The following is a 22,890-nucleotide window of genomic DNA, read 5'->3' on the forward strand; positions in this document are numbered from 1 at the left end:
TTTATGTATCTAGAATGTAACACTGAGGTATTTATATATCTGTACATATAAATAACATGTGTATTTGCATGTGATGCATATGTATGTGTGATGAGTGAGTTCTTGCCAAAGCCAGAAGAGCAGATGTTTGTTTGTTTGAAAGTTGTCTCTTCACCCCTTACTGCAAGTGACCCAGGATGTAGTCTGCCATAAGACAAAGATGTGTTGTCCTCCAGGTGTTCTGAGTGCCTGTATAATGAGTTTAGTTCTTGCTATATGTACACACTGGAGTCTTGCAGAATTGCCATAAGGAACAGTGAAGGAACTGTTGCAAATGAAATGTGAGAAGAAGTATAAATGAGGATGGAGAGAAAAATATGTATATGAAAAAACCAGGAAAAAGTGAGGAAGAGAATGGACAAAAAGAAAAACATTTGTCTGACCATGTTGTTTAGACAATGATATCTGTTGCACAAAGTATCACATCAGAAGTAAGGTGGAAGCCAGTAAGCGTATGTCCAGAGTCCAGTGCTTTTGGTGAGACAAAAGAAAGCTGTTTAGCCTGAAAATTGAGTTGACTTCTTTGAAACATATCTGAAATGGAAAGTTTTGTTGCTGTGTTTCTTACTTTTTTTTTTTTCTTTTTGCATGCCCATTTTATCTCTGCCTAAGCCCCAGTGCTAGTGCCAAGGACATTGTATTTGTTTTTACCAAAGAAGGTAAACTGAATGAACCCTGTCAGCAGTGATGGGGAATGACATGCTAATCAGCATCTCCAGAATAAACAAATGGCAGAAACCTTGGCAGAAGATTCTGTTTTGCTGCTCTTAGGAGCTGTAGAGTGCATATGTACAAAAAAGCATTTGTCAGAAAAGAACATTAGCCAATGTTGAATCACTGAATCGCATAGTCTAGGCACTTCTGTGTTAAAATCGAACTGAGAGTAAGAAATCCAGTTCTTCAGCAAGCAGAATAAAGTCTGCAAGTCTTAATTGGACTGTACAGGCTACTGTTATGGGCAAGGAAGAAAGTCAAAAGACAAGAGCTGTTGTTCTTGTCGGTCATATGGGCAATGGACTCTGTGGCATCAGGAGTGCTTCTGAATAGAAGTGTCTGGGCCAGCAAGGCAGTATCTCTGCTGGCTAAGTGTCAATGGGAAAGGCTGGCTGGTTTCTTGTCACAGCCATTCCTGAGCGACAGCTGGCAGGAGACTCATACTGTGGTAAATACAGTTTTGGTTCCTGGGAAAATGCACATTTGAAAGCTGTCCTGTATTCAGCTATAATTTGCTATCGTTGGCCTGCTGGCTTTTGTCAGCACCTCAGATCTCTCTTTGAGGAAAGTACCTGTGTCTGTTACAGGAAAGACACTGATCATACATGTGTTCCTGTCTTCTACATCCTTTAATTACAACCAGAAAACTTTCTTCTCTTTGAGATCTTTTAAAATGTGGTGGTTTGGGATTTTGGTTTGGTTTTGGTTTTGTTTATTTGTTTGTGGTTGTTTGTTTTATGCGATCTTTTAAATTTTCTTTTCCCCATTGCACTGACTGATCACTGGCATTATTTGGACAGAACATGAGAAGAAAGGATAAAAAATGCAAAAATGTAACTTCTGGATTGTAACATCTAAAACTGGTGGGGTATGTGTGCAAAAAACCCCAAAATTTTTTATTTAGCCATATTATATAATGATTTTTGAGAACCAGTCGCAGCTTAGACACGACAGAAGAAGGTGGTGAGCAAAGGAAGACTCCAGATATATTTGCTTTTAAGAATGTGTTTAAGGAGGAGTGTCTGAAAAGCTCATCTTAATCTTACTCTTGGGTAGGCATTCACTGGTGAGATGTGCAGGAGAAATGGTTAGAGAAGTGGAGAACTAGAACTTCCCTCAGGAAGAAGAACCTGGCTGAGAGCTAACAGGAAGCTCGGAAAGAGGGAGCAGGAATGAGATGGCTGAGGCAAAGGTAGTAAAGCCGACGCAAAAAGCTGAATGAAGGAATAGGCTGTGATGAGCAGTGTGAGTGATGACCAGGTGATATCTTTGTTACTCTCTGTGCAGAGAGGAGTCAGAGGAAGGCAGGAACACTTAGGAGGGGAAAAACAAGCAAAACAAAGATTCTCTCTTAGTGAGGCAGTGATGAAACCCCAGTTTTGTCTTCCCCATCCAGTAGCTAAGTTATCTCACTGAAAAGTCCTTCTTGATCAGAGGAAGAAGAATCAATCCCACAGTCACATTCCTGGAACAAATCCAGTATTGCTTTGTACTGTTTGAGCTGGGAAGGCTCTTAATGACTGTATTGTCTCCACAAGTCCAAGACCAGAGAGCCATTAGGTTGTGATGCACTGTGTACAATTTCAGTGACTTATTTCTTGTAACAACCCCATGTGATGTTTTGCTATGCATGCTTTTCAGGAATTTTACTTTTGCCTTCTAAAACAGAGCCAAAAGGGGTGTTGTGTTACAGGCATTAAATGATAAACTGAACTGCGCTGAGGCTGTGAATGCTGTTCTTGCTATTCAGTTCCCATTTGGCACTCACCAGTTGGGACTGCTGAGGGCTTCTGCAGCTCTGCTTTGAACATGAGATTATTGGAAAAACAGAACTGCCATCACAAAAAATGAAGTAGCACTTGTGCTTTTGCATAGGAAAAGGCACATGTCTGCTGGGTTTATGAGCTTTATTTACTCACTTTCATGTTTTCTAAACAATTTGGTCCCAGGTCATGGCGAATTTGCGTACTTTATTTGTCTAAGGGCATAAAAATACCAGAAATATTTGTTAGAAGATGAAGGCTTGACTTTTTTCTAGAATATAGGGAGCTAAAAATAAACTTGAAAGTTTAGTTAAAGGATTTAAAAAAATTTCCCAGGAATTTGACTTGGAGAATGATGCAGCTGATGTCAGAGGATTTATTTTCTTCACTGCACTGTGTGGTAGACAGCTACGACCATTAAATTTCCTCTTAATTTCTGTCTCTTCTCAATTCTTTTTCTTGCTGAGCAGATTTTTCAATTCATTACTGCACCACAAATCCCCCTGTGTTCAATAAGAATCATCAGCCTACTTATCATCTATGACATTGCTGTAATCACTTTTTCATATTATGTCTGGTTTTAGCATGCCTTATAAATGGCCACTCATTCATGTGGCCACACAGGGAATATCAGTAATGGTTGAGAACCTCCATTTAGATGAATTTTTAAATTTCTCCATTTCTAGACATTCTTAGTTTTACACAGTTAGTGAGTGTACTTAGACTCTTACGGCAGTTAATCTTTTGGAACAATCATAATTATGAGGAGGGAGAGACTTTAGCTTGTTTTAGATCAAGGATGGAAATGAGGTATTACTTGCCTAAAATAGGCTCATTTCTATCCCTTCAAAAAACTTTGATATTTATATACACTTTTCAAATCACATATTAAGTTTGTAAATGAGAGACCCCAAAGGTCCTGCTTAACAAGTGTCTATAGAAAACTAGTTTTCATTAAAATTGTAAAAGTCTACTCTCTCTTGGGTATGTTTCATGTATGATTTCCTTCCTCATTTTGTTTCACAGTCCTCCAGAGGCACAACGGTTCATAAAATACCAAGTTAATAACAAAACACTGCCTCAATAGTGTAAATTTAGCATTCAGGCATTTCTCACTGAGGATGTTGCTGGAGTTGGGAAAAACAGCAGTTGGTGTTTCACCCTCCCCACATTCTCTCCACACTCTCCAGCTGCTGCGTGTGGCACTCCCTCTCCTGTGCTGGATGGAGTAACATCACAGTAGAGATATGGAGAAACAGGCAGCACATCCCCAAAATTGCACTTACTCAGACCCTCTTGTTCCCATTTCCTCTGATATCTTCCCATCCCCCTTTCATTTTTTTTCATTGTTTGTGTTCTTTCTGTACCTTGATCCTCCTTTTTTTGTTATTGCATCTCCTAATCCCTCTGCCCGCCTTCTCCCTGAGTCCTGCCATCTGTTTCCCAGCCTCCAGCCCCATGAGAGCAGAGAGATCTTCTGGCTCTGGCACAGGGAGGCTCCCAGGCTGCACAAGTCGTGTCTGGGCTTTCCCTTCCTTTATTTTCCAGGAAACCTGCTGGACCACTCTCATGACTGGGAGCAGATGGGCATTCTGCAAATGCTCCAGGTGGCTGGCTGGCTCCCTTGCAGCACAAACATGGGGCCGAGAGCAGCTGCCCTGGAATTTTAAGACAAGGAGTAAAAGAAAAGTGTTTATTTCTTAATTAGCACCTTTCTCATAAGTGATAGTTTGCCTATTGTCCGTTTTTCTTGTGGGTAACTCTCTGCAAGGAGCTACCCTAGACCGAAATGTCACAGGAGGACAGCGTCTTGGTAAGATCAGCTAATAAGCATGAGTAGACTCAGCAGACTTTCTTCCCAGCTGTCTGGGAAGGATTTGTGTCATCCCAGTGAGCCAGCATAGGGGAGGCAGCACATTCCTGCTTGTGGGGTTGCACAAGGAGCTTTACCATCTTATAAATTGGCACAAATAAAGCTTTTTGAAAAACATGAAAACTGTTTAGAAGGCATGATTGAATCAGGGAGGAAGGTCACTTGCTTTTCTTCAGCATGCCTTGCAGGACAGAGGCACTGTCTGGAATGTAGAACTTCACTCTGGCACTCTGTAATAGTCCTAGAAGTGCTTCTGACTCACTTTGTCACCCTGGGCATTCCACTGAAGTGTGTGGTAGCTCAGCTCTCCTGTGGGTGAGATGAAAGGGCAGAGGGGTAATTAATCCCTTCCTGGCTTGTTTTGAAGTTTAATTGAAAACTCTCTCTAAAGCACTTGAGGTTGGTAGAGAGGTTTTTTTATACTCATACCCTATTTTTGCTAAATATCTTCTGTAAATAGTGTTATTCTACAAGGCTTTAAAATGTTATTCAAACCTAGCTTGAGAATGAGTGATCTGGGAGTGCCTTTATGTCAACAAACTGTCTCCTCCCCATGGGAAACAACTTCTGAATGAAAGCCCAAGGAATGGAACTTTTAATCATACATGATCTTCTGAAACACTTGTGTGGCTGGTATATCTGCTCAGTGGACCTTTAAGCCTTAGAAGTGCTTCTTGTATGTAGTACAGGCTCACTTTTATTACATGATGTAGCTTGTCTACAAGCACAGAAAAATTTATTGAAAAGGAAACCTTGGAATAATCCTGACAGCTAAATTTTCACTGCAAACTGCCAGGGGAGAGAGCAGACTGCCAAATGCTATACTTAAAACATTAAGAAACTAGCAATTCATTATTATCTCAAGTGTTAATTTCTCACTCTTTCTATAAACTCTAGCTTGTCCATCCCTGCCATGGATTGCTATGTCTGCCTCCTCTTCACTTCCTCATGGGAGGACTGGAGTGGGGTAAGGTCTCACTCAAAGGGTTATTTCCAGGGAAGTTCAGTCCCTGTTGGGAGACCAGGGTTGACCTTGGTAAGTTACTTTGCTGTAATAGCCAAAGATATTTCACCTCACAGGGTCATGCAGCAACACCAATGCCCATCTGTTACCTCACTGAGAAAATAGCAAAGCCTTGGTGCAGAGAGAGGTAGGGTGTGGTTTGAATGGCCTTAAGTGGCTCACTTGTCTTTAGGATGGTATAGATGCTGTCACAGTTGGAAAGTTGCCCTGGTGTTTTCTAAAATAAGAGATTTCAAGCCACTGTGCTCACCCCAATGAGAATTGGGATGCTAGGGTGCACAGGTTGGAATTTATGGTTGACAGATGAAGGTGCCCAGAGCACACAAGGATTAGATCTTGTGTCTGCCATGACCCAGAGCAAGCAGTCTGACCCCTTCAGTTTCTCCATGGAGATGTTCTGCCTGAGTAGGTGTAGGTCAATGAGAGGACATGCTCATGTCACTTGCTCTCCATAACTTAATGACTTGCTTTTGGGTCCCACAGGTATGCTCTGCATTTAGTACCTGGTCTGTACTGCTTTGAAGCCTATGTAGAATGAAACCCAGTGCTGAAACTACTGAGAACTCAAATTCTTGAAAAAATACCTTTTGTCCAAACTAATAGTCTCCCAGTAGGGCCCTCAAAGGAACTGTTCATGAAATAACAGACTTTTTTTGCTGTTGGTGAAGGATTTTGTGTCATTGTCTATGCTTAAGATTGTGTCATTGAGATTCCTACAGAACTATCAGACTTTCACAGACTGAAATGGAATTTGTATATTAAATTGAAACTTTTCAGGAAAGAGGAGGCCTTGTGTGCTGCTGCATACAGGGAGAAGAGTAAGAATGATTCTATGGCTTTCAAAACCAGATTTTAAATATTCTGCAGAGGAATAAGCTTGCATTTACAGGGTGAAGTGTGAGCTATCATGTCTTAAAGATGGCTGTTCTTGTTGAAGAGAAGAATTTCTGCTTGCAAGATCTTAATGGTAACTAATGCAGGACCTGGATATTGAGAATTGTAGTGTTCATTCATGCAGTCTACTGATTATATTGTAGGGCATTCTTGAGTCATTATAAAAATGAACATACCTAAAAGTTGTTAAATTGTGTAGGTATGTTTAAAGACTGGTTTAGGATGTTTGTGTGCCCAGAAATCAGGAAACAAGTTACTTCCTAAGCTGCCTGCACGTGGCTGTGCTGGCTTGCAAGGTTGTGGGAATGGCAGAAACCCCCGTGGTAATTTAGGTCAGTGCCTTTGTGCAGCTGTGGGGCTGTGGCAGCTTAATTGATGAGTCAGATTAACTCCCCTTCCCTGGCCTTGGGTCCTGCACATGCCTCTGACTTGCTGCCAGGGCAGCCTCACAAGGGCATGATGTTGGTGGAAGAGCACAGTTGCACTCAGAAATTAGTATCTATTTAGTGATAGGAGCAATTGAGCAGCCAATTAAATCAGGGTATAAAATGAAAGCATTAGTCCCACAATTACACGCTCAGGAAGAATGCAAATGTGATGAGAGAAATCTCTATGTGGCCTGTTTTGTTTCTTTGTTTCTCTTTCCTCATCTTCCCCCAGCGTGGATAAGGACAGGCTTTTCCTGAACCTAGCTCTGCAAAGGTGTTTTCTCATTGAAACTCCTTGCCTTCCTTCTGCCCTCTTTGTCTTGCCCTTTGTCTTACCTTGACATACATAATTTCCTTCACCTTCCAACAATCCACATAAATTTTGTTGGAACAAGCTGGTTCTAAGCTGCACCAGTTCCCCTTGAGGAACTTGAGGCTTTCTCTCTCCTAACAGTGGGAAATGCTGGCAGGGCTGCTGGTCACAGCAGGACTCCCTGCAGCAGCACGGGCTGTGTCTCCTCTCCCCACGGCTCCCAGCATATGGTCAGTATCCCTCAGACATCCCTCATTCTCTGCCCTCTTACCACATGGGCTTTAGCTTCAAAGTGCCAACAGGCTTTGATGCAGAACGGGCAGAACTTACTTGCTGAAACATCTATCTCTCTGAGAGAATTTATATGCACAGAATGGTATTCAGCTTTGGGAAGTCTGAGTGGCAACTGTTTTACAGAAGAATTTAGGGCAAGTTCTTTGTGAGTAACCCTCCTTTGCTTCGTCCATGGTGTTTTTGTTTTATTTTGATGGGCTTTTATGGAGGAGGGGGAGCTGTTGGTGGTTTGTTGGGCTTTTTTGCACCCTTGTTAATCACAGCACAAGAGACAAGCATTAGACATATGCATTGAACTATTTAAAGGATTTTTTTTTTTGTGATATAGTGATCAGAAAAGCCTTAGAAAATTATAGGTGAGGATAGCACATCAAGGGAAAATGTCTTGCTGGATTTGGGATTTTAAACTAATCCATAAGAACTGCATTGTTACATAGAAAATATGGTAACTTTATAATAGGCATATAGATATTGTTCAGGCACTTCCTCAAAGGTTTCTTGTTTTAGGCACATATTTTGGAAAAGATCACTTCCAAATACTTATCTGTTATACATATGTGCTGATGACTTTTTTTCCTCTCCAGGTAAAAGTATGGATGAAATCAAGAAGCTGCTGTTGTTGGTTCTGGGATGTGCTGTACAGGTAATAATTCATGGAAATTAAGGTTTTTTTTTCCTGTAATGAGAAAATCTACCCAAAGATCAGTGCTGTATGAACAAATCTTGAACTCAAGACAGCTCGTGAACTAAATTATGAGAAACACAGTATGTGAAGGAAAGAAATGCAGGGGAGAGGAAGCACACTGTGTGATAGCAGTAGCCTCTATTTGTTGCCAGTGCTTAATCAGACACAGGATGTGTACTTTTTAACTTTGATAACACAGTGGGATGAGATAAGTTTTGAACAGTGTTCTTGATATCAAGATTGTTGTTGGTTTATTTTCTTACTGTTTTAAAATACAAAGTGGAACAGTACATGTTGATGCCAAACAAATAGTTTAACAAGTCTAAACATTTGTTTAATGAATCATGATTTTATTTGTGCAATATTTTGATTTAATATTATGTGTCAAAAATACCAGATTAATAGATACGTTGTATATTAGTGTGGAGATCTTTATGTGACATTTGTTTAAATAGAGAGACAATGTATATGGGAAACTCTGGAGAAATGCACAGCAGTTACCAGATAAAGAAATCAGTGTTCTGCTCACCAAACCTCTGAGGCAGTAAACAATGGCCTTGTTGCAGGCAGGCCTTTGCTGATAATTGACCTTGTTTGTAGGTCTGCACTGTGTTTTTGCCATGCCTTGGGACACTTATCCTGCTCAGCTATGTCAGCTCAATTATGTCAGGGTAAAGCTGTCTATCTATTGTGGCTCTGAACTATGTTAGTGTTGCATTGCAGCACAAAGAATTGTTTTGGCTGCTGAGCATCCTCAGTCCTCATTTGCTGGTCTGAGGTTCTTCTCAAGGAAGTAAATGGTTGAGTCTCAGAACCAGGCCCCAGAAGGACACTGTAAATGAGTTTTAAAAAACCCTTTTAAACACTGCTTAAGTTCTTCACAGTGCAGTGTTGTTACAAGAAGGCGGTAACGATCTTTGTGCACAGTCACAGACATAGAGATAGCAGATGTCTGCCTCTTCTAAAGCCTTAAATAAAAGATTTACTAAAATCTGTTTGTCTGAAATGTCACTCATTTTTATCCAGAATGTTTCCCCTTTTTTATCTAAAGCATATGTTGATTTAGTCCAACAAACAACATTGGGTGTTGGTGTAAATAGTATCTATAGTGATGCATCTCTTTTCATTGCCAAAACCAAACAAAATGCAAACAGCAAAGCAGACAGGTTAAATGATGCAGTGTAAATGAAGGTTTACATTTTTGCAGCTCCATTAACGAAGCTGTGATGATTTCCTCTGGCTGTTTCACCACCTCTTCATCACATTGCATGTTGAACTTGTTTTTAAGAGCAAAATCAGCCATTTAACTTAGTCTTGATTGTACTGACTAAAAAGTTTAAATAATTTAATGCATAATTTGGTTCATGTTCCATATGGAACAGTGAAGTGTTATACCTTCTAGTGTGACAAAATGTAGATCTTGAACAGTTTTTTCTTAGCAGTGTAGGTTGTTTGAGTTTGGGGTTTTTTTAAAATTTAAATGAAAAATGAAGTAGTAAGTTTTAGGGTATGTAGCACTGTTTCAGGGTGTGCTTTCTTTTAACAGTGTGAAAGAAAAGAAGAATTTATTGACAGAATAAAACAACTGGATATTGAAACCCAAGCTGCCATTGTGTCACACATTCAAGAGGTAGGATTCTTAGTATTGTCAATTTTGGTGTTGTATCTCTCCCTTCCTTGACTTAACAGGAATTTTTTTTGCTATAAAATGTTAATGCTTAGGGTTTCATAATGAATTAATAAACTTCACAAAAAAGAAAATGGAATATGCTGCTGCACTCAAACTGTGAGATGAAAACTGTAAGACTAGTGTTAGGATCATTACTTGGCTCAGTGGTCTTTTAAAGAGATGCAGTGGTAAATGCCTTGCTTGCTACTTACAGGTTATGCAGAAGGAGTTGTAAGGATCCATGTGCAATATTGACAAAATGTATGTGTGCCTTAGAAACTGCACAGTCCCCAGGCCCTGTGGGAGGTGACACAGCCTGCCAATGACTTGCTTCACACAGTGGCCTCTGAGCTAGATGGTCTTGAGGAGCTGAAATTGGACATATGCTCTGTTTAAAAAGGTGTTTGATCCAATGACAAGCATTCTTGGATTTCTAAGGTTTCAGAAGAAGGAATGAATATAGATAGGCTTACCAAAGAATACAGAAGGTCTCTTACTTTGGAGAACCAAGTGGAAGTGCCCCTCACTGGGAATGTGTTAGTGTCAGTGCATGCAGGTGTAGAAAGCCTGGTACACTCAAATTTGAGGAACAAATAGGGAAAGTCTTAAGACAGGAACATTTTTCTTAACATTCAAAAACCAGTTCATTTTTAGGAAAGAAAAAAATTGTGATGAGCTAAGCACATGGTTATAATAAAAGCTGGAACAGTTATTAACTGAGCTTGAGAGACTTGCCTGATGTTTCTGCTAAATGATTCAGAGTAAATCAGTTCAGGTAGGGTAACAGTTGAAAGTTACACTGCTAGCAGCAACCAGAGGTATTTCTGCAGCTGATACAGCTCCTCCCAGCTCTATCAGCTGAAAATTGCAAATTCATTGATATCAGGGATTCTTCTTAGTAATGTTCAGTGTGAGATTAGTCCCTTCTGTGTGGAAATCACCTCTGGGTCAGTAAGACAGCTGCACATTTCTAATATGCAAGTGCACATACTATTGATCATAATATTTATCTGATCACTTTTAAAAATCAGATTTAATAATTATAAAAAATGTAAGTACCAAAAATTTCTGGCTAGTGTTACAGTTAAAGTAGTTGCATTTATTATTTTCAGCCTGGATTTGATAAAATGGATTTGTTTTTTAAAACGGGGGGATGCTGCATATACGGTGAACAAATTTTCAACTCAACCAGTGGAAGGACATACTTTTTTGTTCCTATTCCTAGGTGACTCACAATCAGGAGAATGTCTTTGACTTGCAGTGGCTGGAGCTCCCAGATATGGCCCCAGAAGAACTAGAGTCTCTCTCCAGGAATATGGTTTTCCACCTCAGGAGGCTCATTGATGAGAGAGATGAATGCACAGAAGTATGAGGACATATCTCTGCCATATAGAGCTCATGAGAAGCAGCAGTTGTGGGCTCCATTCCTTCTCTTGTGTCTTGTTTGTACACTAGGTTTCTATTTCTTCTGGACCTTTCTACTACACCTCTGAAAATTTGTAGAAAGATTTTGACTTTTCCATTGATTCTTGTGTAAGCACTAAGATGTGGCAAAATGATTGGTAAACAGGAGTTGAGCAGTCTCTCCATGAAGTGGAGACCAAATGTGTCTGCATGTCTGTCCCGTTGTTCAGGCAGTGCTTGCTGGCCTCTCTGTTGGCATCTAGCCATTAGGCTCCATTGTCTTCTAGCTTTTTTGATTCATCAGTTCCTTCCCCTTCACATCTCTGGAGAAGCCTTCTCTTCTTCTTTAGCCTGTTAATCTTCTGTCATGCTTTTGAGTGCAATTGTGTTAGTTGAAACAGTTAGTTGTTACAGGTTTTTATGAATTCTTTAAGGGAAACAGACTACTTATTTTGAGTATTGGAAGGGGAATGTTTCAGTGGGTGGAGCATAATGGAGATTCCTTTCCTCTCCTGTGTAATCTTCACTCCTGGCTGTCACTTGAATTCTGTATCATGCCAGACTAATAATTTCCCAAATTGAAAAATAATTTTTAAGTATTTTTAAATCAATGTATAAATACAATACTTATCTCTTGGCACTACATAGTCTTCTGTATTTCCAGGTCATTGTAGATCTCACTCAAGAGAGAGATTATCTGCAGTCTCAGCAACCACCAAGCCCTCTGAAAGTACCAAGTCCAGATTCTTCACCAAACCCTGCAAACCCTCTTTCTAATGAAGAAAAGCAGCACCTTGCAGTTGAGCTGGCAGACACAAAGGCTAAATTGAGAAGAATCCGTCAGGAGCTGTAAGTCTCCATTATTTTGTGCTTCTAGAGAGACTTGCATATTAAATCTTGTACATCCTGAAAATGCAGGAGCCTATTGGCTCCAGTACACTGGCTTCTATAGGAGCTCTCAGAATCAGCTTTCAAATCAGAGCAGTAGGAAGGTAGTAGTGTCTTCCATATTTTATTCTTTCATAATTGGCCTCTAAATGTAGAGTGAAGACTACTTCCATTCTTCTTTTTTGTGTCTCATCTCTCTCTTCCCCCCTTCAAAATACCAACTGCTAGCTCTGCTTTTTAACTTCAAGTGGAAGCTATCTCTGACAGCTGGTGCACCAATGAGATTTGAACAAGGAACTTAGTATAAAAATAGAGTTGCAAATTCAGATCCATGATATGTGTATAGTATCATGAGAAAATGATAAATCTGTCATAACAAAGAATATGCTGGGAGATTTTTTTCTCTTCCATTACAGATTCCTGGCAGTGTCCATATAATCAATATTGTTTCAAGAAAGAAAAACAATTACTAAAATTTTTTTAATCCTTTTCAGGGAAGAGAAGTCTGAGCAGCTTGCAGATTCTAAACATGAAGTTGAGCAGCTCACCCTAGAGCTGCAAAAAATAAAGCAAGAGGTGAGATGGGCTTGTTTTACTGTGACAGTTTTCCCTATTAAAAAAAAAAATCCTGTTTCAGTGTGAGGCTAAAATTGCTATTATGCCTGTTTTATAATGAGGAAATCAACTTAGTCCAGCAAGCTGTTTAAAGATTGTGGCATAGCCGTGATGTGCTTCCCACTTAACTGTTGAGAGCAGTCTCATCTGTTCAGCTTGCAAACAGCCTAGTAGTGCCTGAAGCTTATGCAGCATCAGGCATTAGTAATATCAGAGGTCCAACAGGCTGAAGAGCCTCTCTGTCTTGTAGAGAATTTACTGGCTACTGGGAGAATTCTTACTCCTTAACCAGATGAATACTATTTGTTTATGCTTACAATCAGTAAGTAAATACAAAAAAATAAAGTTTAAAGTACATGCTTAAAAGTATTAGCTGAGATTTTTTTCCCTGCTTATCCCTCGCAGAACATGCACCTTGCCTCAGATGCTCGCTCTGCACGAGCCTACAGAGACGAGCTCGATTCTCTGAGAGAGAGGGCAAACCGCGTGGAGAGGCTCGAGATGGAGCTGGTTCGCTGCAAAGAGAAACTTCACGATGTGGAGTTCTACAAAGCTCGCATGGAGGCAAGTGAAAATTAGGAGAAAGATTTGCTGAGTAATCCTTAATGTTTGGCTTTTGTTGTGTTACCGGTTCGTGTGTCATTTGTCATTGAGCTGACCGTAGCAGAACATCAGAGCAAGCAGAAGTTTCATAACCTACATCATAGCTATTGACTGAGCATTATTAAAACTTTTCAGTAGAGGAAGTACTTGGTGCACACAAAATAAATGCTCATTTGTTTTAAAGAACTCTTCTTAGTTCAGCATTATGTAGCTAAACAGGACAGACCTTTTCTGGATGCTTTTCTTAGAGTCCAGATCTTTAGTTTAGCTTTAGGTAAATTCTCTCTGTTCCAAAGTTGTTCCTTGGACAAATATTTTAAATAGCATTTTTAAATTAGTTAAGTTAATGTCTGGTTATTTTTCCTTAGGGTTTTGTAGCAGATGAAACTGTTGTTAAAATGGCATTTTTAAGGATGACCTCAGATGACAAATTCTAGCTACCTCTTTTGCAACTGTTACTTGTAGTAGAAAGGAGAAAAAATTTGGATCCTCCCTAGTGTCATGAGTGGGATATGTCAATGAGAAGTGTGTGGGTTTGTTCCAGTACTGTCAGTTGCTTAGTCACCTGCAGCTATGCCCATCCTGGAATTATTTATTGAATTAAGTTGCAAAAGACCTTAGAGATCATCTGGCCATACTCATTGGCTCAGCATGGCTGATGTTAAATTTAGGTAGGACTGCTCTTACTTTCTGTTCTTTCAGTTTTTTGAGGAATTCACACCAAAACTCCCAGTAATCCACATACATAACACTTCAGCCAAGGTCAAATAAATATCCAGACTGGTGAACCAAATGGAGGTTTGGTAATTGACAGCCTCACTATAATTAGATAAAATTCCAAGTCTGAGGTAGAAGAGTGATGTTGCCAGGCCTCTGGCTGAGAGCAGAGACCTTATTTTTCTGCTCTAAAAACTCCACTCTGTAGGTTATTTTTTCCCCTTTTTTAACCTAAGGGGGCAGCTAGCTGCTGCTTCTTCTGAATAGGTTCACTAAAATGGATGGCTATTTAATGTAGTAATAGACTGCAAAAGCCTGTCTTGCCTCTCGGTAATTCCCAGTTTGCATTAGGAAGAATGAAGCTCTGCCTCTCTCTGTTTTCCTCCTTCAAGCTGGCAAATCAGTCATGCTCTACCCTGGCACACTGGCTATCAGTGAGCCATCTTGTTGTTCTCCTTCTGGCTGTGCACTGGAGGTGCTTAGCTTTACCTGCTGCTCAGATAATTTACCTGGAGCTCAGAGAGGAGTTTTTGTGTCCCCTTCATTTGAGATCAAGGGAGTAGCCTTCTTGACTGTCCCAGAGCCAGCAGTTTCCTGCACTGCTGTCTGCATGTCCTGCACTGCTAATCTTGATTAACATAGCATTCAGTTAAGAGACCTTCACTTTAGTTTCAAATTTCTTCTAACTCTCCTTGCTCTCTCTTCCATCCTGTCAGGTTTTGATGGAACTGTAGAATGTCAGAGATTAGTGATACCTCCCTGCAAAATTGTCATGGTTTAACCCCAGCCAGCAGCCAAGCTTCACTCACTCACTCACTCACTCACTCACTCACTCACTCACTCACTCACTCACTCCCTACCAGTGAGATGAGAGAGCAAATTGGAAAGGCAAATGCTGGAAAACTCGTGGGTTTAGATAAAAAAGGTTTAATAGGAAAAGCAAAAGCCACACGCACAAGCAAAGGACACCAAGGAATTAATTCACTGCTTCACATGGGCAGGCATGTGTTCAGCCATCTCCAGGAGAGCAGAGCCCCATCATAGGTAATGGTGACTTGGAAAGTGAAACACAATCACTCCAAATGTCCTCCCCTTCCTCCTTCTTCTTCCCACTTTATATACTGAGTGTTATGCCGTATGGTCTGGAATATCCCTTTGGTCAGTTTGAGTCACCTGTCCTGGCTGTGTCTCCTCCCAGTTTCCTATGGACCCCCAACTTCCTTGCCATCATGGCAGCACAGAAAGCAAAAAAGGCCTTTGCTCTGTGTGAGCCCTACTCAGCAATAAGAAAAACATCTCTGTATTAACGCTGTGTTCAGCCAAATCTAAACTACAGCCCCTTACTAGCCATTTGGCCTACCCCAGCCATAACCAGCACAAATATAGTAGTGGGACTAGGAATATTTCCCATCAGTCTGGCACATGTCTAATTTGGAGCCATCGTGTAGCCTTTAGCAAAAGTCACTTTTGTAGGAGCTGAGCTTTTCTAACGGGCAACAGGATTGCACAGCTGTGTGCAGGGCGCTATGTGGTTTAGAATAGACAGCGGGTTTCACATTCTCACCACTCCCTCTTGCATCATTGATCAAATTTTGCCTCAGCTGTGGACTGACAGCATTGAGCAGCAGGCAAACTCCTTTGGTCTGAGGCTGGTGCATTCAGAGGATTCCACAGGGCCCTGTTCTGTGTTTTTGTGGTCATAGAGTAGCACAAAGGCTGTGCATACTAGGTAGTATCCAGCTTTCCACTTGGCTTTAGTTTTCTGTCAAATCTCGTTCGAGTCCTCTGCCCCTCTGAAAGAAGAATTAATGTCTGGGGTCTCTGCTTAGATTTGTTCAGGGATGTAACATGGTAGAGATTTTTACCTCTAGACAGTACAGTGATTATTCATTTCCTGGCATTTACTGGTTGCCAATGGCTTGCTAAGCTCTAACCTTTAAGACCTGAATAAATTATCCAGAGCACACAGTAAAAATGTAGGTGTGTTCAGCATCAGCCACTTTTCTGTGGTAATGTGATACCTTAGGGCTCATAGGGTCTTGACAGGGTTGTTAATAAGCAGTGCCAGATTGGTAGGTGAGAAGAAAAAGAGGATTTAATGTTGTGCATCAATGCAGAAAGCTATTAAATGAGCCCTTAAAATCTTTTCCTTCCTGGTATTGCAGGAGGAGTGCAAAAGGTTGAAATCTGTATGTCAATGTAACACATTTAAGGCTTGTGTGGTGTTTTTCCTTCTCTGTATGTCTTGGCAAATTGTTCAAGAGTGACATTTTAATTGAACCATCGTTCAAGGAGCATGAATGTCCTTTGGAGCCTTCCTGCTGGGGTTACTTATCGAGGTCACAACTGTGAATGTGAAGGAGCAGCTCGGTGCAGGGCTTCCTCCACTGAGGTGCTTTTCTGCAGTGCAAAGCTCCCTTCCAGAATTCATCTCCACTGAACCTTTTGCTGTTCCATGAGATGAGATTATTTTCTAAGGCCAAGAAGTATGCTTTGCCCAGTTGTTCTCCTTCTTATCATAATCAAATTTCTGTGCAGGATGATGGGAGGAGTCTCTTGTCAATTAAAAAAAAAATAAAAGCAAAGGCATGTCTTGTATATGAGTGTTCAATGTTTGATTGTCACAAGATGTTAACTGTGTTATGGCTCAGTAGCAACAGCTTCTGAATTGCCTGAAGGCAAGGGTTTGAATTGGGTCCAGATGCCTGTGAAAATTCTTTTTTTTTTTTTTTTCAGATTTAAACAATCTCATTGCTACTTTAGTTTCTGAAAATGTTTCCCAGTGGCAACACACCCTGTTTGTGCAACCACTTATCCCCAGAGTTAATTGTAACCATCTGAATGCACAGTGCCCATTCTTAAAGCTATTTCAGGTTACAGTTGATAGGGCATCAAACCACAATACATAATTAATTTAAAAAATGCAAAAGCTGAGTTATACTCAATGTATTAAACAAAAAAAATTCTCAGCCAACTCTTTTTGTTGCTGATTTTCAAATAAACTTATAAAATAATGTTGGTGAATTTGTTCATTCAAGTAAAAATGAACTTTAATTCCAGTGGAAGCAGCACCATCCCATGACCACCACCTGCTGACTGTCTAACAAGTGTGATTTGTAGCCAGTTAGATTTTTAGGTCAGCTGTGTTATTCCAGCAACTTCTGGGAGAAGTTGCTGGAGATGTTAGTGCTGACGTGTTTTAGTTAGGACAGTTTTTCCTCCCAGGCCTTGAGATGTAACTCTACAAAGCGCCTATGGTCTAATTATTTAAATTATATTAACTTTTCAATATTAAGACAACCTCAGATCATGGTGATCTGAGAATGAGCAATGTCTACCTTGTCACAGCAGGCATTTCCACCTGGTTATTAATTATATATTTCATCAGAGCTACTTTGAACTGGCATGACTGCCCATCCTGGGTGCTCAATGGAAAGTGCTTCAGTTTTCCATATACTGCAGCTCCTACCAGTTTGTGGTTTGTACCAGAGCCTGCATATGTGTATGTCCTTGGCACATAGTTTGGCTCTTGATGAGACACTAAAATAACTAGTTCTTGCTTGGTAGGCAGTTTTAAGGATAGTTATGAGGTCATGTCTTTGAGGTCAGACACCACTTTAGTTCTTAGGGCTGTGGTCCAGATTGAGTGTGGTGATCTAGCAAAGTAAACTCTTGGCACGTTGCTGTTTCATTACAGATATTCTGGCAGCTTCCATAACATCCAGCAGTTTTTGTGCCATGTACTTCTTCTGGTCTGTCATTTGTTCAGTGTCAGCCTTTTAAGTTTGCCCACCCTGAAGTGACCCTGTTAGATCAGACTTGGCCCAAAATGCAGGTTCTGTAACCTTAGTGTTTCAGTATTATTGTTATTTTAGTTACTTGCATGCTCAGACGTTTTAATTGCAGGTGAACCTCTTCACAAACACTGACATACTTGTCCTTTTAATGCTGCTATAGTAGGGAAATTTTTTCTCTCATGATTTGCAACGTGGTAGCTGACCCACTGAGAGATCAAGGGCAGTATAGTACTGCATGTGGCAGACTTTCCATATTATGCCATACACAGTCAAGCTGCAATAAACAACTATGCTTATGAAAGGCTTTTAAATGATGGCCCCCTGTAGTACCAAAAGGCAGGGGCAGTGGCTGTCATCAGATACTCTTAACTCATTCTTTATATCTATCTTCTTTCTTTTTCTTCTTCTTTTTTTTCTTTTTTGTTTGCTTTTTAAATAAATGAGCTTATATAAGGTGGCTTAAGGCTGATTACACCCCAAAAAATGAGAAGGTAGTTACTGATTAAGTTGTGAAAGTGATTTGCTCATGCCTGGTGACCTTTCAGGAATCTACTTGGTTTGGATGCTTGTGGTCTGAGAGACCAGACATGACCACTGTGTCAGCAGAGACATCACATTTGAAGTCAGTTATCCAGGAATAAACTTGTCTAGCATTTTGTCCTGTTTGCACATTTTCTGGTTTTGCATATTTCATTGGAACAGCAGAGTGGATGGGGAGAGAATGATGAAGTTTCTGTAGAGAATCAATCTGCTCCTTGCCCAGTTGTAACTTATCTGGGGAAAATTCCTTACTGTATCCATTTAATCTTTGAAATGTTGATGCATTCCTGCCATAGAACAATTGTCTTGGACTCAAGACTTATCTGAGGATCAACTAAAGTAAAAGCTAGCAGTGAGGTATTATAGTTTAAAATGAGACATTTTTGATAAATGTGTTTAAAACATGACCAACAATTTCATGGCCAGATTTCATGCTTTGGCTATTTCATGTTTCTAGAATAAGATACTTGAATGAGCAGAGTTTAATTTGATTTCTCATTTGCAAGGAACAGTTGCAGTGCAGTATGATTCACCTGTTTCTAATGCTGTGGCTACAAAAAAGTGATAAATTAAACTTCTACTCAGTAAAACCAGATCCAAAAGCTCTAATGAGTAAGCAACATGGCTTGTGCAGTTCATGCTCATGTGTTTAGTGGAGAAGTGGCAGGGAGTGTTAAGTGCTAAGTATAAAACAACTTCTGCTGTTCAAGTGAATTAAAATTCTGTTCATGAGAGAGAGAGAAACTTTATTAAACAAACATCTGTACATGAGTGTACTGAAACAGGAATGTGGATCTTGAATGTACTGATGGATACTGTTCTCCATCCCTTGAAAGTAAATAATGTAATTTGAAGCTAGGAAGACAAGGAATTATGATGAATTGGCAGAGGAATTATAACAGTGGAATTGAACAGTTGCTTTTTTGTGTACACCTTTTGATCTAGCCTCATATAAAGCAAAAGAAACTCTGTTAAGCTTGTAAAATTCAGGAAAAAAACCCTAAGAAATATTAGATTTACTTGCATAGTGACTCAAAGGTAATAAAAAATACTATAATCTCTCGTTAAAATATTAAGTTTTTCTATGAAACAAACATGTCAGATTTCCTTCTTGTTTTTTGCAATGTCACTTTATCAAAATCAAAGTCAGTAAGAAATTAACAATGTTACTTTTTTTCTCTAGGAATTAAGAGAAGACAACATTGTATTAATTGAAACAAAGGCCATGCTAGAAGAACAGCTAACCATGGCAAGAGCTCGTGGTGATAAGTTGCATGAATTAGAGAAGGAAAATTTGCAGTTGAAATCCAAACTTCATGATGTAGAGCTGGTATGCACTTACTTTTTCATTATGCTAATTTTTTTAACTTCCATTTTTATCCTTACAACAGGTTCTGTTGGAAATAAAAATGTGGAGGATGCTGTATGGGATGACTGAATCTCGATGCACATCAGTGACAAGGGCTGTCCCTCAGGGATCCATATTGGGACCAGTGTTACTTAATATCTTTGTCATTTATGACATTGTTAAAGGGGTCAAGTGCACTGTCAGTGGATTTACAGGTGTCACCAAGCAGAGTGGTGTGATTGACACACCCAAAGGATGGGATGGCCATCCAGAGGGACCTGGACAAGCAGTGGGCCCGTGGAAATCTCATGTGGTTGAACAAGATCTAGTTCAAGGTGCTGCACTCTGGTATCAACAGAGGCTGGAGATGAACAGATCAGAGCAGCCCTGCTTAGAAGGACTTTGGGGTGCTGGTGGATGAGAGGTTGGACATGACCCAGCAATGTGCACTTGCAGCACAGAAAGCCAAATGTGTCCTGGGCTGCATCCGAAGCAGTGGGCAGCAGAGTGAGGGAGGGGATTCTGTCCCTCCACTTCCCTCTGCTGAGACCCCACCTGCAGTGCTGCATCCAGCTCTGGGGTCCCCGCACAGGAAGGATGTGCACCTACTGGAGTGAGTCCAGAGGAGGGTCTCCAAGATGATCAGAGGGATGGGGCACCTCTCTTGTGAGCAAAGGCTGAGGGAATTGGGATTTTCCAGCCTGGAGAAGAGGGAGCTCCAGGGTGACCTAATTGCTGTCTTGCAGTACCTGGAGGGAGCCTAAAAGAAAGATGGTGGAAGACATTTTACAAGGGCATGTGGTGACAGGACAAGAGGGAATGGCTTCAAACTAAAAGAGAGTAGGTTTTGATTAGACAGTAGGAAGAAGAAACTCTTTACTGTGAGGGCACTGGGGCACTGAAAGAGGTTTCCCAGAGAAGTTGTGGGTGCCTCATCCCTGAAAGTGTTAAAGGCCAGGCTGGACAGGGCTCTGAGCAACCTGGTCTAGTGGGAAGTGTCCATTCCCTTGGCAAGAACTGCATAATCTTTAGTGTCCCTTCCACCCCAAACCATGTTATGATTCAGGATATTATAAAGGTCATGTCATGCTCAGCTTCTCCAAAGTTGCTGGAGATTTTGTATGCTTTTCTGGTGACTTGATGAATTTTTGAGTTACGGTTTCTGAAAAGCTGAGAACCACTGAGGCAGCATTTCAGTTCCCACAAAAGCAAATGGCCCAAACAGTCACAAGAAGCAACAATAGATTCATTCTCCAGGTCTGTTTTCAGGAGTTAGAATTCAATTTACGAGGCAGGTGTTCCTTGCTAATCCATACAACTGTGTCCAAGTTTGAGGTGATGAGTTGAAGCTCTACAGAATTCAAGGTTCTATCTGAAGAGTTTCCAGTGTGTCAGAGCATGATGCTGCATGTTTCTGAAGAGCTTAGCTCTGGAGACATCTTGAATCCAGTCTGCCATACTAGTCCTGGCTTGTAGTGGCCCTGTCATCACCCAGTAAGTTCTCTCTGCCATTCCCCTCTCTCCAAGCGTATCATGGACCAGAGCTGGTGCTAAACAGGGCCAGTTGGGCTGTGCTTTCTGTGGCTTATATAGGTAGCCCACAGCAAACATTTAATGCTGAAGATGTATTTCATTATAAAACCCCAGTGTTTAAGGAGATGTTTCCACCCTCAACATGGACTGTGCTTGTAGCAGCTCGGCCTGCAATCGTAGAGATGAGCTGAACACGCTTTTGTTGACGTGTGTCTTGCACAGGACCGGGACACAGACAAGAAGAGAATTGAAGAGCTGCTGGAGGAGAACATGGTCTTGGAGATTGCACAGAAACAGAGCATGAACGAGTCTGCACACTTAGGCTGGGAACTAGAACAGCTGTCTAAAAGCACTGATCTTGCAGATAGTGAGTACCACCTGGGGTAGCTGTGGTGTTTGTGGTCTGTTTCAGGATAAACAGATTGGTTGACTGAGATGGGAACAGAAGTTGAATCCAGGATTGGAAAGCTTCCCTCGTTCAGCCACTTGACTTTGACCTTCATTTTTTTGAACTTCTAAAATGTATTCCTCTTCCTTTCACTTTCTTTTGAAAGCATCAAAATGTTTTGCTTTTTTTATGTTCATCACTGAGAGAATGACTTAAGTATTACACTTCAATAAAAATTAAAAAATAAAGCATTGTAAATGACACAGCAGAAATGTCACATTGAATATTTCTAACTGAATGGTTGGGTGGAGTCTGTGATCTTTAGTATTCTTTAGTACAGTTAATACAGACAGTTATGTGGTCTTTAAGTCCCAGGAAGTAATGTATGCTGAAGTCATTTATTTTTACTAGATACTGAAAAATGTGTGCAGTTAAAATAACTGGCTGATTTTTTTTTTTCTTTGAGTGGTTGATTTGATTTCCGTAGCTATCACAAACATAGCTTATTCTTTCTTCACTGGACAGGTTTTAGCATTGGTTTCTGTGTTTAACATTTATTCTGTCTATTATACCAGCCTAAATAATGATACTAAGTGGAACTTGGGAAATATAAGCTATTTCCTCTAATTCAACATGGAGGTTTGAGTATTGATTATTCATCTTATTTTGCTAATACTTGCATGTTTGGCTTTGTGAACAAGGAACAGTTGAACTCAAAGACAAAGGAATAAATTAGAGTGAGCAGATGTTAAGTTTTCAGTGAAACTGTCTAGAATAGCTTTGTTTTGTAAAACAGCTGTGTGTGGCTGACACCAATTCTGAAATCTTCTTGCTGTCTAGGATCTGAGTTCTCCTCCCTAAAATTAATGGCTAGTTAATTGTTACTTCTAAATAATAATCTTGCAAAGCAGATTATGTTAGCCTGAGAGATGAATGTCATTCTATTACTCCTTCTGTGTAATCAAGGATATTGCTCATTGTGTTAGTGGGGGGGGGGGAACACAATTCTCTCAAAACTTAAAAATTTTGATCAAGAGTATTTCAGGAAAATGTAAAAATACCTACATTTTATGGCCTGTTTAAAATACCAAGTTCTGTTCTCTTCCTGATTTGATTTCACTATTTATGTAATAAAAGGAAGAATGCTAGTTACCTCATATTTACTAATTTCTATCAAACATGCCTTTAAAAATTTACTTGAGTGATTTAGCACTGCATTGATGTGTAGCATTTTAGCACTGGAGCTTCAGAAACTGTCTGATCAACCAAAGAAAAAGAATAAGGAACTGAGGACATCCATAAATTTGTATTCAGTAGGAAAATAAAATGGTGAAGGAAGCAGATTTTTTTTTTTTGTTTTG

General features: G+C 40.2%; 1 protein-coding gene across 3 annotated transcripts in view; it reads left to right on the forward strand.

Annotated features, from left to right (window-relative positions):
- The window catches only part of CCDC88C (coiled-coil domain containing 88C), a 98,146-nt gene that overhangs the window by 39,967 nt on the left and 35,289 nt on the right, over positions 1-22,890 (forward strand). For all 3 annotated transcript variants that reach the window (XM_053945590.1, XM_053945592.1, XM_053945591.1), the window contains exons 5-12: positions 7,927-7,985; positions 9,574-9,657; positions 10,922-11,062; positions 11,765-11,949; positions 12,483-12,564; positions 13,009-13,167; positions 19,444-19,590; positions 21,364-21,508. In XM_053945590.1, the coding sequence (XP_053801565.1) occupies positions 7,927-7,985; positions 9,574-9,657; positions 10,922-11,062; positions 11,765-11,949; positions 12,483-12,564; positions 13,009-13,167; positions 19,444-19,590; positions 21,364-21,508 (1,002 nt within the window). The remainder of the gene's footprint in view (positions 1-7,926; positions 7,986-9,573; positions 9,658-10,921; positions 11,063-11,764; positions 11,950-12,482; positions 12,565-13,008; positions 13,168-19,443; positions 19,591-21,363; positions 21,509-22,890) is intronic.

Source organism: Vidua chalybeata, chromosome 6 (assembly GCF_026979565.1).
Source record: "Vidua chalybeata isolate OUT-0048 chromosome 6, bVidCha1 merged haplotype, whole genome shotgun sequence".
Lineage (NCBI taxonomy): Eukaryota > Metazoa > Chordata > Aves > Passeriformes > Viduidae > Vidua > Vidua chalybeata.